General features: G+C 42.6%; 1 protein-coding gene across 2 annotated transcripts in view; it reads right to left on the bottom strand.

Annotated features, from left to right (window-relative positions):
• The window catches only part of LOC139323394 (fatty acyl-CoA hydrolase precursor, medium chain-like), a 42,213-nt gene extending 25,545 nt beyond the window's left edge, over nt 1-16,668 (bottom strand). Inside the window, exons 1-6 of one of the 2 annotated variants that reach the window (XM_070952725.1) lie at nt 16,552-16,668; nt 15,019-15,102; nt 10,187-10,391; nt 7,933-8,077; nt 7,348-7,481; nt 1,413-1,566 (exon numbers count right to left, since the gene is read on the bottom strand). In XM_070952725.1, the coding sequence (XP_070808826.1) occupies nt 1,413-1,566; nt 7,348-7,481; nt 7,933-8,077; nt 10,187-10,391; nt 15,019-15,082 (702 nt within the window). In that variant the 5' untranslated portion in view covers nt 15,083-15,102; nt 16,552-16,668. Of the gene's footprint in view, nt 1-1,412; nt 1,567-7,347; nt 7,482-7,932; nt 8,078-10,186; nt 10,392-14,823; nt 14,949-15,018; nt 15,103-16,551 lie in introns of those variants that run through there. The other variant, XM_070952726.1, reaches the window with a different exon arrangement.
• Between the last annotated feature and the right edge of the window lie 439 nt (nt 16,669-17,107).

Raw genomic sequence — 17,107 nt, 5'->3', positions numbered from 1 at the left:
TGGTTTCCGACATCCCGATATAGTCAGTTGACGCCATCACTGACAAATGGGGGCGAATCATTGGCCCCCCACGGAGAGGGCTCGCAACCTGGGCGTCCTCCTGGATTCACGGCTGTCTTTAGAAGAGCACTTGACGGCCGTGACCGGGAGGATTTTTCATCAGGTTTGCCTGATTCGCCAGTTGCGTCCCTTTCTGGATTGGGACTCGTTACACACGGTCACTCATGCCCTTGTCACCTCCCGCCTGGACTATTGCAACGCTCTCTACATGGGGCTCCCCTTGAGGAGCACCTGGAGGCTCCAACTGGCGCAGAGTGCGGCCACGCGAGTGGTAATGGGAGCGACATGGCGTTCCCATGTAACACCCCTCCTGCGCGAGCTGCACTGGCTCCCAGTGGTCTTCCGGGTGCGCTTCAAGGTTTTGGTTACCACCTTTAAAGCGCTCCATGGCTTAGGACCTGGGTACTTGCGGGACCGCCTACTACCACCAATAGACTCCCACCGGCCGGTACGCTCCCATAGAGAGGGGCTCCTCCGGGTGCCGTCAGCCAAACAATGCCGACTGGCGGCCCCCAGGGGGAGAGCCTTCTCTGTGGGGGCACCTACTATCTGGAACGAGCTCCCCCCAGAGATACGGAGGATCCCGGATCTGCGCATCTTCCGCCGCGCTTTAAAGACCTTACTATTTCACCAGGCCTAATTTTCCCCCTCTTTTATAAAAGATTTTTAATTTTTAAATATCTTTTAGTATTGTCACAAGTAAATGCCTTATTCTCCATTATGTAAATAGTATATGAACGGGATATCAGGGGTTAATTTATTCTTCACTTCTTAATGTATTAATACTTCACCACTCCCATATCTAGCTCCACCCATTGTATATATAAGGAGCTGCACGCACCCATTCCTTGCTTCTATCTGTGAATATTCAGTGAATATAGAATGCCTTATGTAAATAAAGAGAGATATATTTGAACTCTTAATTCTCAAATGATTTATTGAGTCTGATCCTGAAAATATTGCAACAAGCATTTTATACATTCAATCTTAAATTGGTTTTAAAAGTTTGGGGTTTTAAATTTGTCAGGGCCAAAATTATTTAATTTGATTTTATTCTACTTTTAAATTTTGTATGTATGTGTTTTTATTGTTTGGCTGTGCACCGCCCAGAGTCCTTCGGGAGTAGGGCGGTATAGAAATCAAATCAAATAAAATAAATAAAATAAAGGAGAATTCAGGGATTTTGGCGTGCAATTTTGAACTACTGCAACACACTTGATCTCAACAAATGGAGCCAAGGATCATTTCTATTTAGAGTTTTGTGGCAAGTCTGACAGTAACCTTGTCTCAAGCCATTACAGATAGGCCAAAATTTATGGGAATTACTAGAATGAAATAGGACATGAACTTACATGGGCAGAAGTGCTGAATCCACCTGCTGAATTCCCAAATATGGTAACTGATCCCGGATCACCCCCAAAATTTGCAATGTTCTCCTGGATCCACTGCAGAGCTGCCACTTGATCCAGCAGGCCCCAGTTCCCTCGAGCATGCTCATCTCCAGTGCTGGGGGGAGAAAGAGAAGCAAGGAAATATGGATCCAGAGGAGATCCAGAGTCATTCTGCAGCCAGACCATTATCCCTCTTGGCCTTCAAACAATGCCCCCAAATAACACGAGCAGATGCCCTCCCTCTTCCTGGTCTGCAGGGCTGTGACAGGGGCAAATCTGGGCCAGACGTTTGCGATCAGCCAGCACCCAGGAACTCACCATGCCAGATTGGCCTCTCTGGATCCACCTTGTATCAAATGCAATAGGTATTCATGTGCAGATGCAACCCACTTTTCAGGGGAGAAAAGAATTCCAAGAGGCACAAGGGCAGAGGTGGGATTCAGCCAGTTCAGACCATTTCAGGAAAACCGGTTGTTAAATTTTTGCAAAGTTCAGAGAACCAGCTAATTGCACCACTGCCACCACTGACTGACATCGAGTTGGCTACACCCACTCAGTCACATGACACCCCCCCCCCCCCCAGCCACACCTGCCCAACCAGTCACTAGGAAGAATCGGTTGTTAAATTACTTGAATCCTACCACTACATGAGGATGATCATAATAAACAAGACCCTAATGTCATCTCTTCAGGTCCAGATGAAGCGTGGGAACTTTCCCAGGGTATAATAGAGGACCTGAGTTTTGGGTAAGCAAAATAGGCTCCCTGGCCAACTTAGCCACTCTTTCAGGGCCCCCATTTTTTATTAGGGGAGACACAGGCCAGCCTTTCCAGATTGGGGTGCTGTCAAACTTTAAAAAATGTAAGGACCACCATTAAAAATATAGCTGGATGTGACTGTGCCCAACATGAGCTTCCAAATACCAGTCAGTCATTATGCTGTATTTGCTGTCATGTTTAGCCTTCTTCTCTCCAGGTTTATGAAAGGCTAAAAGCTTGCCACATTATTATAATCCTTCTATTTTAACATGTGCAGACGACTAGGTAACAAAGATTGGAGGCAGCCATTAACTTCCTACTTGGGGTACTTGCTTAAAATTGGCTTCCGGTGGACTTCCGGATGCGCTTCAAGGTGTTGGTGATCACCTTTAAAGCGCTCCATGGCTTGGGGCCGGGGTACTTATGGGACCGCCTTCTGCCACCAATAGCCTCCCACCGGCCGGTTTGCTCCCACAGAGAGGGCCTCTTCAGGGTGCTGTCGGCTAGACAATGCCGGCTGGCGACCCCCAGGAGGAGAGCCTTCTCTGTGGTGGCACCTACCCTTTGGAACAATCTACCCCCAGAGATACGAGTGATCGCCGACCTCCGGACTTTTCGTCGGGCCCTAAAAACTCATCTCTTTCAGTTAGCCGGTCTCTCTTGATTTTATGATTTTATGGTTGATTTTAAATTTTGATATGGATTTTAAATTGATAAATTTTAAACTATGGGCCAAATTTAATTATTTTAAATCTATTTTTAATCGTACTTTATGTATAAATGTTTTATTCTGGCTGTTCACTGCCCTGAGTCCAAAAGGAGAAGGGCGGTATAGAAATTTGAATAATAAATAAAATAAATAAATAAAATCCTGACTCCCCATCAATTGTTTTCCTGGGATGGAAAGTCGAGAGAGCCCAGCAGGAGCAAATTTCTCAGTCAGAGGATGTGGTCACTTGCCGCCCTGGCTGAATACTTGCAATCCATAGTACTACCATCTGGACAGGACTTTCCAGATGGCTTAGAATCAAGCCAGCCTGAGCCATTTTACAGTAGGGCATTGACTGGCACATGGGACTTTTGGAAAATGCAACCTTGAGCACATAGGAAAGGAAGAAATCATCTGGAGTTCTCACTCAAGGCCCAAAGAACCAGGCTGAAATGATCACACACATATTATCCATCTCTGAGAAGATGTTTATAGTTCTGAGAAAGGAAGAAAAAAGGAGCAGAAGAGGACAACCAGCAGCAAGGAATACAAGCTTTGATACAAGGGAAGCACCACTGAAACACCTTCAGGACCAGATTGAAGATGGATCCTCCTGGTTGCTGTGATTTGAAACCAACTTGATGGCACATAACCAACCAACCAACCAACCAACCAACCAACCAACATATAACCAACCAACCAATCCGTTTTCTCTCTATTATGTACACTTATCATGCACATAGTTTATATTTCCACCCTGAGCCTTAAACTCTGTCGTGGGAGGGGAGGGACTGGGGGTGGGGGTTAAAAAGTCAATCATTGGGTATGGTCCTGTGGTTGAAACCTGTGGTTTTTAACCTGCATTGCACAGATGAAAAATACCATGGAGGTTTTGATCAGAGGCCATGTTGACTTTTCTGAGTCCTCCTCAAACACCCCTGGAGTATATTTCTCCTGGGGTATTTATTTAATTGTATTAAAATCTGTATATTATTTTGTGACCAAGCTGGTCTCCCAAAAGAAATAAAACTCAGCAAATATTACAACCATGTTAAAACACAAACACAAGAATTCAAACAGTGAAGACAGAAAAGACTTTTTAAAAACCATTCAAGGGAGCAGAGTGAAAAGATGATGGAAAGGTCTGCCTTTCTTGCCACAGGGAAGAAGAGCAATCACTCAGGGAAGGACTTTGGAGGTCCTGAAGGATCTCCTTTGCAAGAGCTCCCCCATCACTTTAACCTGTGAAATCCAGAGCGGAAACTCCCTTCATAAACTTTGCAGGTACAAGCAGCCTGTTCGATATCTTTAACCCCATTGAGTAAAAATCTTAAGTACAGGTAGTCCTCAACTTAAAATCACAATTGAGCCCAAAATCACTGGTGTACAAGGAGAAAACCTCGGAAATGAAAGTATTTTAATTTACCAGAATTTCCTAATAAAGGAAAAATAAGTCCTGAGTATTAATAGACTCCAGTTTCCAAGATACAGCTTCAGGTCAAAATTATATCAAAATCATTCAAAATTATGAGAGGGAGGTGTGATTATGCTCCATAACTTTTCTGCAAAATGTGATATAGCAATGAGAATGGTGCCACACCAATCATTATAAATTTATCTTTTTATTGATATTAATAAGATAACTTTCCATTCATCTATTGGTTTTTCATGTAACTTTTTCATGCTTTTTGCATGAAAAACTGACAAGCTCTAACATCATCTCTAATGAGATGAGAGTACTCATCTCTAATGATCCAAGTGCCAGAGCCCACTGTAACAACATTGCCAAAAAGGCATTAAGAGTTGTTAACCTAATCTTGCGTAGCTTCTTCTCTGGTAATATTGTACTGTTAACTAGAGCATACAAAACATTTTCTAGACCAATTCTCGAATACAGCTCATCTGTCTGGATCCCGCACTGCATATCGGACATTAATACAATTGAGAGAGTCCAGAAATATTTCACGAGAAGAGTCCTCCACTCCTCTGCTCGCAACACAGTACCTTATGCCACCAGGCTTGAAATTTTGGGCTTGGACAACTTAGAACTATGCTGCCTTCGGTCTGACCCAGTGATGGGATTCAAAATTTTTTACTACCGGTTCTGTGGCTGTGGCTTGGTGGGTGTGGCAGGGGAAGGATACTGTAAAATCTCCATTCCTACCCCACTCCAGGGGAAGGTTACTGCAAAATCCCCATTTCTTCCTGATCAGTTGGGACTTGGGAGGCAGAGAATAGATGGGGGCGGGGCCAGTCAGAGATGGTATTTACCAGTTCTCTAAACTACTCAAAATTTCCGCTACTGGTTCTCCAGGACTGGTCAGAACCTGTTGAAACCTATCTCTGGTCTGACCTAAGCGTAGTACATAAAATTATCTGCTACAACATCCTACCTGTTAATGACTTCTTCAGCTTCAACCACGACAATACATGAGCACACAATAGATACAAACTTAAGGTAAACCGCTCCAAACTTGATTGCAGAAAATACGACTTCAGCAACAGAGTGGCCAATGCCTGGAATGCTCTACCTGACACTGTGGTTTCTTCCCCAAACCCCCAAAACTTTAACCTTAGACTGTCTACTGTTGACCTCACCTCATTTCTAAGAGGTCTGTAAGGGGTGTGCATAAGCGCACCTAAATGCCTACTGTCCCTTTCCTACTGTCCCCATTTATTTGTATCTATTTCATGTATTCATAATCATGCTTATACATATCTGTTATTTTATACATGTTTGAAAAATAAATAAATAAAATAAATCAGATTAAACAAGGTTCCATATTTATTCGGTAACTAAACACAAGTGGCTTTTCACTTGTGAACTGCAGTAGGACCATCCCTGGGGAGATTTCAGCAATAATTGGCAAGCATGGATGGACTCCATTTCCCTTGGTAACTTTTCTCCATGCCTGCAATATCCTTGTGGAATCTCTCCCCATGCTCATCACTCACTGCCCCACTGTTCAAAGGGAAATAGTCTATATGCGAGTGTAAGAAGTGAATTTTCAGTGACATGTTTACACCAAGTGCTTTAGAGCAGTGGTCCCCAACCCCCGGTCCGTGGACCGGTGCCGGGCCGTGGAGTACCTGGCACCGGGCCGCGCAGCGGCTGGGGGACATGAACGCTGCAGCGCAAAGGCTCCTGGGCCGTGCGCAAAAGCTCCTGGGCCGTGCGCAATGGGCCGTGCGCAAAAGCTCCTGGGCTGTGCCCCCACCCCTGCACGCGCTCAGCGGGCCGCGGCGATAAAAAGGTTGGGGACCACTGCTTTAGAGGACTGAAGCATATTTTCCACATGTTTTTCATAGTCATCTGCCTTGCTGTTCTCAAAATGAAGATAAATTGATATACTTCCACATGGTACCATTTTCACTGTTCTACCGTACTTTGTAAAGACATTATGAGGCATTATGATCATTAGACACCTCCCTCTCTTGTAGGCAAATATGCTCACCTGTGTATAAATCTTTATTGTGAAATATCTTGAAAACTTTAGCCAACCAGCATCTTTATCACCAGTCACATGTTTACTGGAATCAATATAGAAACTGTATATGGACTGTAGCTAAGTAGGAAGCTTGCTAAGATATTCAATTTAATAGCTGGGGCAATGAAGGGTTGGACAAAGAATAAGAATAAGTTGTAGCTCATTGGTTGAAGACAGCCGGCCGCTGAGTGAGGCAACCTGAGCTGTGATTGGTTGCTGCAAATGTAAAGGGGGAGTTTCCTTGTTTCCCGCCTTTTTTCCTCTGTGTGGGTGCTCTGTGTGCTCTGTAATTTACCTCAAGATGTTCCTGCTGTGGTGATTTACCTGATGATGCTCCTGTTTGCCTGGCTATCTAGTTTCTGTATATATATTTGTAAAATACATTTATTTACATAAAACTACAAGTTTGTGTCAGCACCTCTGACTCTATTTGGACACCGGCTGTTCAAGTTCCTGACAGATTATGGGTCCAGAAGCACCAGTAGTATTTTTTTAAGATAAAAGTTTCTTCATGAGCCTGAGGGAGATTGAGGACTATTGGTCTGTAAATGCTATCTATTATGGAAATGGGAGGAAGATTTCCTGTGGCTCCTCTTAATAAGACTAATTATCTCTTATGGAGCCTAAAGATGGAGATGTTTCTGTGGAGGGAGGATTTGTGGACAGTTGTAAGCAATCCTCCAGCAGATCTCAATGAGGAGGGGCAAAGACAAAAGGAAAAAGCACTAGGCAGCATAAATTAAAAGAAATTAAAGACCAGCATCTTATGCCCTCTACTTCATGCTGTGCATTTCTGCTCTCTTTCTGAACAGCAAGAGCAGCTGGTGAAACCCAGTATTTAAGGGAACCTGAGCTCTTTAGAGGAAGGACAGCATTAAAACAAAGATGAGAGGGATGTGCTATCATCCAGGTGAAGATGAAGATGACAATATGAGCTTACCTGTAAAACCCGAGAATGCCCAAGCGGTATTGGATCGCCACCACCACTACATTTTCATAAGCAGACAAAACAGACCCATCATATGTGGATGCTGAGCCCAGCACAAGTCCTCCACCATGGATCCAGACCATCACCTGGAAGCAAAATGCAACAGGGCAATGGAAGTGTCTCTCTGGAAGATGAGAACTGAATTAGAAGCCCTTCTGCAAATGGAGACAATGAGAGATTTACTGTACAAAATGAAATAAAAGTAGGTTTAGATGCAATATTTGTTGGGTAGTGGGTGCAGAGAGAAGAGGCAGGACACGCTCGGCTATTGAAACAGTTTATTCAGCTTCAGTACAGCAATGAGGAACGCGAGCCGCAGCAGCCCCTTTTAAACGGAGCTGTCCGCGGCTTCAGCCACTGACGCGCCTTCAAATTTCTCACTCCAGTTACTCGCTCCTGATTGGTTCCTCTCGTTCATTCAATACTTAAAAATATCAGTAAACAATATTGAATGTGACTTGATTTCACCTTAGGCTACGGAACCAAATCAAATCCAGAAACAAGAAAGCCACACTGCCTAGCAGAGTAATTGCTTACCGGTAATTGCTCTGCCTTATCAGTGTGGGCTGGCACGTAGATGTTCAGGTACAAGCAGTCCTCCGTGATGCTCAAGGAGATCCTTTGCCCTGTGTTAGTAAAGGCATCTGAGAGAGCTTGTCCCACCAGCGGATCCTGCAGGCACCTTGTAGAAACCAAGCAGAAGAGTCTTCAGGGTCTGAACCACCAGCAGAATTGGTGGCCTGCAGTTGCCTAAGAGCACTTAAGGCATTGTCTAATCCGGTGGTCTCCAGCTTTTCCAACCTTGTGCGCCCACCACTTGCATAAATGGAGCTTCATGTGCGTGTGAGAGTGCCCGCTACCTGCACACATAGAATTGCGTGTGCGCTCACCTGCCTCTTGCACAGCCTGTTTCTGAGTGGGCCGCAGCTCAGTATTGGGCCATGGTCTGAGGGTTGGGGACCCTGTCTAAGCTTTTCTGCCTTTGAAATCATTTCTGTAATATATTTTTATTAGTTTATCAAAATATAAAATACACAGAGAAATTTTAAAAAGTAATACGAAACTAGGAGGTGGGAAAGGAAAAATAAAAGAAAATATGGTGTAAAGAGGAAAAAGAAAGAAACAGGCATGGACTTCCAACTCTCTTTAACACAGTAGAAGATAACATTACAACCAGTGATGGGATTCAGCCAGTTTGCACCACTTCGGGAGAACCGGTTGTTAACTTTCTGAGTAATTTGGCACACTGGTTGTTGGAAGAAATCATTAGGGCAGAGAACCGGTTGTTAAATTATTTGAATCCCATCACTGATTACAACCTTGACTTTTTACTTTTACACAACAGTATATACTAGCCATTTCTATAGCAACAAACCTATGTAATCAACAAAAACAAAATCAAAGTTTCAATTTTTTTTTCATTGCAAGCACAAAGTCTGGAAGCAATTTCCAATTAGAAACAAAATTAAATATATACCCGTCTTTGGATAAAAGAGTCAATTTGACCATCTTTGCTTCTCTTTGGTGTGGGGAATAGTATATACTTCTGTTTACTGATTAATTATATTAAAAAAATTCCCTATATTATTTCAATTTTTTTAACCCTAAAGGGAGAAAACACTTTTTCTAGTTTTGATATTTTAGAAACTTTAAAAATCACTCAACTATTATATATAAAGGGAAAAAAACGTTCATTTTAAACACAAAACTACATTAAAGCTTTCATTCAATTATATATATTATGCTAATAAAAATTCAATTAACTCCAATTAGCTCATTATTTAAATCTCTCCCTCAAGTTTTTGGAATAAAATCTTTTTCTTCTCTTATTTGCAAATTTTACAAACTTTAGAAATTCAACATTACATAAAAGGACAGAAAACATGCATTTGCATACTCATTTTATAAATATAAAACTACCTTAGAGCTTTCTTTCAATACACATATCAAGCTTATAAAAATCCAACCTAACTACCTCATTAAATTTCAATTTACTCTTTTCTTGGAAAAAAGCCAAGGAGCTCTACTCTTCCAGCCCTGATTTTGTTTCTTGTTTCTTGTTATTGTTTTTCTTTCCTGAAACTAACTTGGGCACAACTGGGATAGTCGACACATTTTTTAACAGTAATAGAGTTGGAAGGGACCTTGGAGGTCATCTAGTCCAACCCACTTCTCACACAGGAGACCTGTACTAGGGATTTGAACCACTGAACTGCTGACATTTCTGATTGACAAGCTCAGTGTCTTAGCCACTGAGCCACCAGGCAGTCATTTGGAAAAGGGGATCTTTTACAAGAAAGAGATTTTGCTCAAATTGCCAGCCAAATGTTCACAAATACAAATGGATGTGTGAGAAGATTGCTGCTGAAAAGGTTGGCAAGTTAGCATTTCTATGGGTGGGGACAAAGGGAATTTTGTTGATTTTTCATCCTTGGAATAAAATATAGGTCACTTCAAGACGATGGCACTGGCAGGGATCTTTCAAAAAGGGTCCACTTGATTTAACATGTTTTGTAAGGTGTTTGGAAGACAAGAAAAGGTTGGGATCTGAAAAACTCCTGTGCAATCATATCCCCTCCTCCAATTTGCCACCCAGGAAACTCAAGTTTCATGAAGAAATAAAGTGAATGGAGACTCTTTCCCCCCTATAATTCTTTGACAATCCTTCCTGATTGTCAGGAGCCATAAGCTAAGAGCCATAGGCTTTTCTAGATGGTTAACCGTCATCACTCTATGATCAGATGCAGAGAGGGAAGCACCTTCTCTGGCTTGGCAAAAGCTCTTGACTTACATGGGTGGGTAAGAGGTTGCGTCTCTGAGACCAGTCCAGGGTTCTGCCAGTTGCGGAGGGGAAAACCGCAAAGATCCAGTAGGGGATTTTGCATAGGGAACTCCGAGGAAAACCTCCACATCCCTCTCAGCTCCTCTCACCCTGATCCGCTGTCCTTGGAGTTCTCCGTTTTGGGTGAGGACCCGGGGAGGGCCGGGAGTTTTCCCTGTGCAAGGAAGGAAGAGGCACTTGTAAATAAGAAGGCCAGCCAGAGACCTCGCGGGCTTTCTTACACAGGAGATAAGATAGTTACACCACATATTTTCTTATAGAGTTCGTTGTGGCTGGGCTGTGTACTTTTTTCTTGGAAAGCACCACCATAGTTTTCATGTTTGTTTGTTTTTTAAAAATCAACTCCAAAATAGAGTAGTTGAAAGAAACACAACGGTTGCTTTGGAGGAATGCAGAACACTGTATGTGTTCAGTATTTATGAATGTAAAGAGAGAGCCATGATTCCTCTTCTACTTAAATCAAATCTATCCTAGAGCATCATCAACAGATGAAAACACCCAGTTGCCACCAGTCAGACAGGAAGAGAGCCCTGCCCTCCCCCAGAAGAACGACTGAAGAAAGTAATCTCAGATTAGCCATCTCTTCCACAAGAGCAGATAAGGGCGTGAGGGAGAGCCAGTCCTTCATTCTCTCTACCCTAACCTAATGGCATCTTTCGGTCAGAAAGTCAAGAGAGGCCAAAGTCTATATGTTGCAGACTGCAGATAGTGTGATCGACAAAATCTCCTCCAGTGTGTCACCACAAATTCATGGCTTACACATGACCATCATGCCAAACTGCAGCTGGGGCCCACCTAGTTCTTGGGTTGTGCAGCTCCAGATCCAAGGCAGAAGAGATGGTGGAGAACTTCATGGCCTTAACTTCACCTCCTTCAACATCCTCAATTTTTCTGGGCTCACATAAACTGCCTGAGCTCAAGAAAATGTTCATTTGAGTTAAGGAAGTGATGAGACCATGTTGCTGCTTCCTTAACACCTCTTTAACCAGTGGTGGGATTCAGCTGGTTCGCACTAGTTCAGCCAAACTGCTAGCTAACTGCTTGTGTAGTTCGGAGAACCGGCTGAAAATAAAGGGCAAAAGAGGTTTTTTTCCTTCTCTCTCCCGTCAGTTAATAGCTCCAGGCAGACGGCCAAGAACCATTTAACAGGCTACTTAGCTGTGATAACAAAACCACAGGAATGCAACCGGCACACACCTTGAATAAAGTCAATAAACAATAGAAACTGACACGATTAGGGCAGGGAAACACCCAGAAAACCCATCAATCACCCATTTAGGGATGGGATTAACCTCTTCCTTTCAGGAAGAAGGACAAGATTACAAACATTTTCAATTATAAAGGGTATTAATTTACACTTCTGTCATCAGCTGATACTCCCTGGAGTTCCCCAAGACCTTTTATAGCTGCTGCAGTGTTGGCTACTTCTTGTTTCTTCCTGGGGGGAAAAGGTACAGGAGGAGACAATAATGTAGCTTGATCCTACGGGCCCTGAATGTAGTGCATGTGTGGTCCAGCCAGCTGTATTGCTTCTGCTGTGAAACACCCAAGTTAGAACATAGAGAACGTAGAATAATGGAAGGGACCTCAGAGCAGTGGTGAAATCTGAACCTGTTTGCTAACGGTTCGCTGGCCGCTACATGCGCAAATGCACAGTCCACACCAAACACGTGCTGCACGCACATGCACATTACATGTTAAAAGGAGGCTTGGGAAGATAAATAGAACAGCGAGGGGGGGAGTCAGCTGTGGGGCGCGATCTTGAGAACCTTTTTAAAAACCTTTTAAAAGCATTTTTATTACCAGTTCGGGCAAATAGGTAGTAAAAAATGCTTTTAAAAAGTAAAAAAAAGGTTCTGACAATTACAGCTATGCTGTGCGATCATCCAAGCCTTTTTTTAAACCTTTTTAAAGCATTTTTTTACTACCTATTTGCCCAACCCAGTAGTAAAAAAATGCTTTAAAAAACTTTTAAAAAAAGGTTCCGATGATCGTGTGGCACAACTGTGATCTTGGAAGCCTTTTTTTACCCTTTTAAAGCATTTTTTTACTACCGATTTGGATGAATAAGTAGTTAGTAAGTAGTAGATCACAGCTGTGTCGTGCGATCGTCTGAGCCTTTTTTTTTTTACTTTTTTAAAGCATTTTTTAACTATCCATTCACCCAAACCGGTAGTAAAAAAATGCTTAAATTTTTTTTTTTTAAAGTTCCAACTATTAGCTGAGTGATGCACAATTGTCAGAAGTTTTTTAAAAAAACTTTTTAAAGCATTTTTAACTACCATTTCTGGAGAACCGGTAGTAAAAAAATGCTTAATAAATGCTTAAAAAAAACTTCCGATGATCGCATGTTGCCCAGCTGATTGTCGGAACTTTTTTTTTTTTTACATTTTTTTTACTACCGGTTCGGCGAACCAGTAGCATTTTTTACTACTGGTTCAGGCAAACCGGCCCGAACCAGTAGCATTTCATCCCTGCCTCAGAGGTCTTCTAGTCCAACTCCCTGCTCAAGCAGGAGACCCTGTATCATGTCAGACAAATAGTTGTCCCGTCTCTTTCTGAAAACCTCTAGTGATGGAGCAGCCACAACTTCTCAAGGCAAGTGATTCCATTGGGATTATTGGTCTCACCCTTAGGAAGTTTCTCCTTAATCCTAGGTTGCTTCTCTCTTTGGTTAGTTTCCATCCATTGTTTCTTGTCTTGCCTTTTGGTGCTTTGGAAAATAGATGGACCCCCTTCATTTTTGTAGGAGCCCCTCAAATATTGGAACAGTGCTATTTTATTGTGAATTGTGAGAGCTATTTTATTGTGAGGTCATTCCACATGTGATTACAGGAGCACCCTTGACTGAAATATGCTGCATTTTTCTTTCTTTTTTCTTTCCCTTTGTTTTATCAACTACTTGAATCTGTTAAAAAATTGTTCCTAAACCCCTGGTTGAGCAGGAAACTGTTCCACCAATAGGTGGCAGCAAAGGGAGTGGTTGTAACTCTTGAGTGTCCTCAAGAGTAATGTAGATTGTGGAGCTACATGCTTCTGAGAAAGGGGTTCACTACGAAGTTCACCCAAGTCTTTTCAGTATATTTTAAATTTCACTTTTTCAGACAGGCCTGGAATAATCAGTTTCAAGGTCCACCCACTTAGAAATGGTTGTGTGGAAGTTTGGTGTTCTGGTCTTGCTTGCAGTCAAAATAGGCGGGGGGGCTTGGGGATCAGCTGAAGAGGTGGTCTGACAAGAATGTTGCAGTCCGATTGCTGGTCCAGAGCATGTTGCTTCAGGCTGCCCTGATGATTCGCGCCCTCCTGCCCACACTGCTCACTTGTCTTGAGGTGGGCATGTGGAAAGCACCACTTGCAGGGCATGGCCTTTAAGCCACAACCTCTGCCTGTTCCAGCTGGAGCATTGCTGACAGTGGATGATGCGATTCTGGGATATAAAGATCCCAGAAAAACAATACAACAGCAAAATAGGTAACACGTGATCAGACTTGAGGATTTGAGATGTCTAAAAATATATCAACTGATCAAAATTTTAAAATTGTTATTGAAATTCCTATAAAACAAGATTAAATACATTTTTGCTTTAGCATTGGGATGACATTTACACATACAGTTAGTCCTCATTTAGGAACCACAATTGGGATGAGCAACTCAACCATTAAGTGAAGCAGTCACTAGATGGAACTTCAAGTGAGTTTATGATGTTACTTCAGCTTTCCTTTGCTTTACAGATCATTCTGGGTCATTTCATTTTATGAAAGGTCATTCATAGAAGGATTTTGTGGAATTGGGATCGTAGAAACACCCAGGAGCATAGAAGAGTTCAGAGGCAGATGCATAAATAAATGTCTTAAACGTATTTATTCATATGATAAATCATATTAACTATGTACAACAGAGATCAAGTCCCATGAGGAACAAACATGAAAAGAGAGAGATGGAGAAAGAGATGGAGAGAGCAGGTTGGAGGGGGTTTTATACTCAGGGTAAGCCCCTCCTTTCCACATAGGGGTGGAGACACTCTCTGTCTCCATTGGTGTCTATATGACACATGTGCCAATGGCTTGCAAATACTTGACAGATTTGCCATAAGGTCAAAAGTGCAAATGGTAGCTAGATGTTACTGAATGAGGACAAGCAATGAGGAATACATATAGCAGTGAATTTATCAACTAGCTTTAAAAAATACAACCCAGGATGGGTCTCTGTCTAAAAATGCTTTGGATTTGGGAAAGACTTCTGCGCCAAAGCTGAAAGTGAATTTTCATAGCTCTGCAATACACTGTAAGTACTGAGTAAGGGAACCAAAGTTTCTAATCTTGAAAACTTTAATCAGGCAGATGCTCTTCTACACAAGTCTATATTTTTCATCAAGGGACTCCAGATTGACAAAAACAGGATTTAGTTTTCCAAATCAGTACCTCAAAGACAGATTTTTTTTTTTAATTTGATTTATATGCCGCCCTTCTCCAGAGACTCAGGACGGCTTACAATGCGTTAAGCAATAGCCTTCATACTTTTGCATATTTATACTGACTTTGTATTGACTTTATTGCCCCCACAATCTGGGTCCTCATTTTACCTACCTTTGAAAGGATGGAAGACTGAGTCAGCCTTGAGCCTGGTGAGATTTGAATTTGCAGTAATTGCAGGCAGCTGATGTAAGTGGATGTTAATTAGTCTGCTGAGCCACCAGAGCTCCAGTTTACTGTCATGAGTGGTTCTTCTCTGTTTTTGGCTCCTGTGAGAGGATCAATTCTTTTCAAATTTTGTAACCTTACCTCCATCTGCCAGAAACGAGTCCCAAAAGACCAGGAGGAGGGACAACCACAAGACCAGCTTCATTTCTGCTTAGTGCTCAGAACCTGAAATACGAGCAGAAGGGTGAGTGGGAACTTATAAACAGAAATGCTTACATAACCTTTAATCTCTGAGTGTTAAATTTCAAGGAAGACAGGCTGTATCTTGTTGTGTCTCTGTATCTTGTTTCTAAGATGGTCCTTTTTTCCCTCCCACATTATTGGGAAACCAAGAAGCAAGGAAAAGCTCAGAAGGGTGGCATTGGCTGAAACAAGTCGGTTTGATTTAATCTCCTGTGCTTGCTCCTGGTGGAGGAACAGCTGCTCCTTCAACCAATGGGCAGTTGGCTCAGGCAGTTGCTGGCATCAGCTGTCTCAGAGGTGTTATCTAATTCTACCTACAAAGTGGCAGGGTTGTGGCATATCAAGTGTTTTGAAATACCTCAAGGGTTATATTTTCTTTATCATCTCTTCTCAGACCAACTTTCCTCAAACTCATGTCCTGGAGATGGATCAGCCTAAAACTCTCATCACCTTAGAGGTGTCAGGAGATACAACTAACAGAATAATAGAATATTCTCAATGGAGTTTCCATCCATTGTCCTCTATCCTGATGCTTTGGAAAATAGGTGTCAGCATTCCAGAAAACCCTCCCAGCTCCAAGTAAAGACTCTGAAGCAAGCATTTTTCAAAGTTCTATTTACTAGAATAGGTAAACTGGCACATCTGGGAAAACCCGAATCTGAGAGGTCCAGGTTTTTTCCTCAGTAAATCAAACCCCCCCCCAAACCATCCCCTCACTCCTCAGTCGATCACATGCTCCAATCACCATCCTTCCCATCTCGAGACCTCACTCCGACCACTCCTTCTCCAGATGCAGGATCGCCCTGACCTTGACCGACAGGAAGAATGCTATTATGTCTACAGACAACCCCTCTTCTAAATCCCCCCTCCTACTTTCCCACACATGAGAACATGGCAGCATGGAAGTTTCCAGCCTAATATGGCTTCCAAAGCTGACAGGCATGCCCCCCTGCAGAAAAAGAGACACCCTGAAAAATAAAACAGACAAAACACAAAAGAAGGGGTTAACACTTGTACAGGACCTCTTAACCCCCTCTGCCCACCCCCAGGGGGACCTTTTGGTTTCTCGGGAAATTTATCATGAAATTGCCTCACTAGAGTATCAGCATTCACATCCCAACTTTTCACCCAAGTAGCTTCAGATAATGGGTACCCTTTCCAGTGTACCAAATATTGTAAGTGGCCCCTGTAGAATCTAGAGTCAAGGATCTTCTTCACTTCATAATGAGTCTCTCCTTGCACTACCAAAGGAAGGGGGAGCAGCTGGCAAGGGCCTTAAGTTTTGTTTTGTTTTTTAATTTGATTTGTATGCCGCCCTTCTCCGGAGACTCAGGGTGGCTTACAATGCGTTAAGCAATAGCCTTCATACTTTTGTATATTTATACAAAGTCATCTTATTGCCCCCACAAACTGGGTCCTCATTTAACCTACCTTAGAAAGGATGGAAGGCTGAGTCGACCTTGAGCCTGGTAAGATTCGAACCTGCAGTAATTGCAGGCAGCTGTGTTAATAACAGGGTGCTTTAAACCACTGTACTACCAAGTTAGATTCTCTTGCTGGTTTCAATAAGCTACTGAGGAAAACGGAGTGTACTTTCCCTAATATGCGAGTGAAGCTAAGTTGGACAGTCACTGAGTTAATCATTTTCACTATAGGGAAGGGACCTATGAATTTGGGTCCAAACTTCTTGCCTGGGCCTTATATTTTTCCGCTGATTCAGCTAAAGCTTTCTTAGAATTCTCCCAACCCTTTTTGGGACATGGAAGTGGGTGGCTCTCTAGGCAACTCAGGCATCAGCCCAAAATCCATGCCCATAGTTATCTGAAAAGGAGTCAACCCAGTACTGCTGTGTACTGCATTATTATAAGCCATTTCTGCAAATGGTAATAAGTCCTCCCAGTTTTCTTGTTGATAATTTACATAACATCTAATGTATTGTTCCACTATTGAGTTCAATTTTTCAGCCAATCCGTTAGTAGATGGGTGG

The sequence above is a fragment of the Pituophis catenifer genome, unplaced genomic scaffold (assembly GCF_029215685.1).
Source record: "Pituophis catenifer annectens isolate HBS135680 unplaced genomic scaffold, rPitCat1.0.hap2 SCAF_13, whole genome shotgun sequence".
Lineage (NCBI taxonomy): Eukaryota > Metazoa > Chordata > Lepidosauria > Squamata > Colubridae > Pituophis > Pituophis catenifer.
This window is presented reverse-complemented; position numbering and strand designations above follow the sequence as displayed.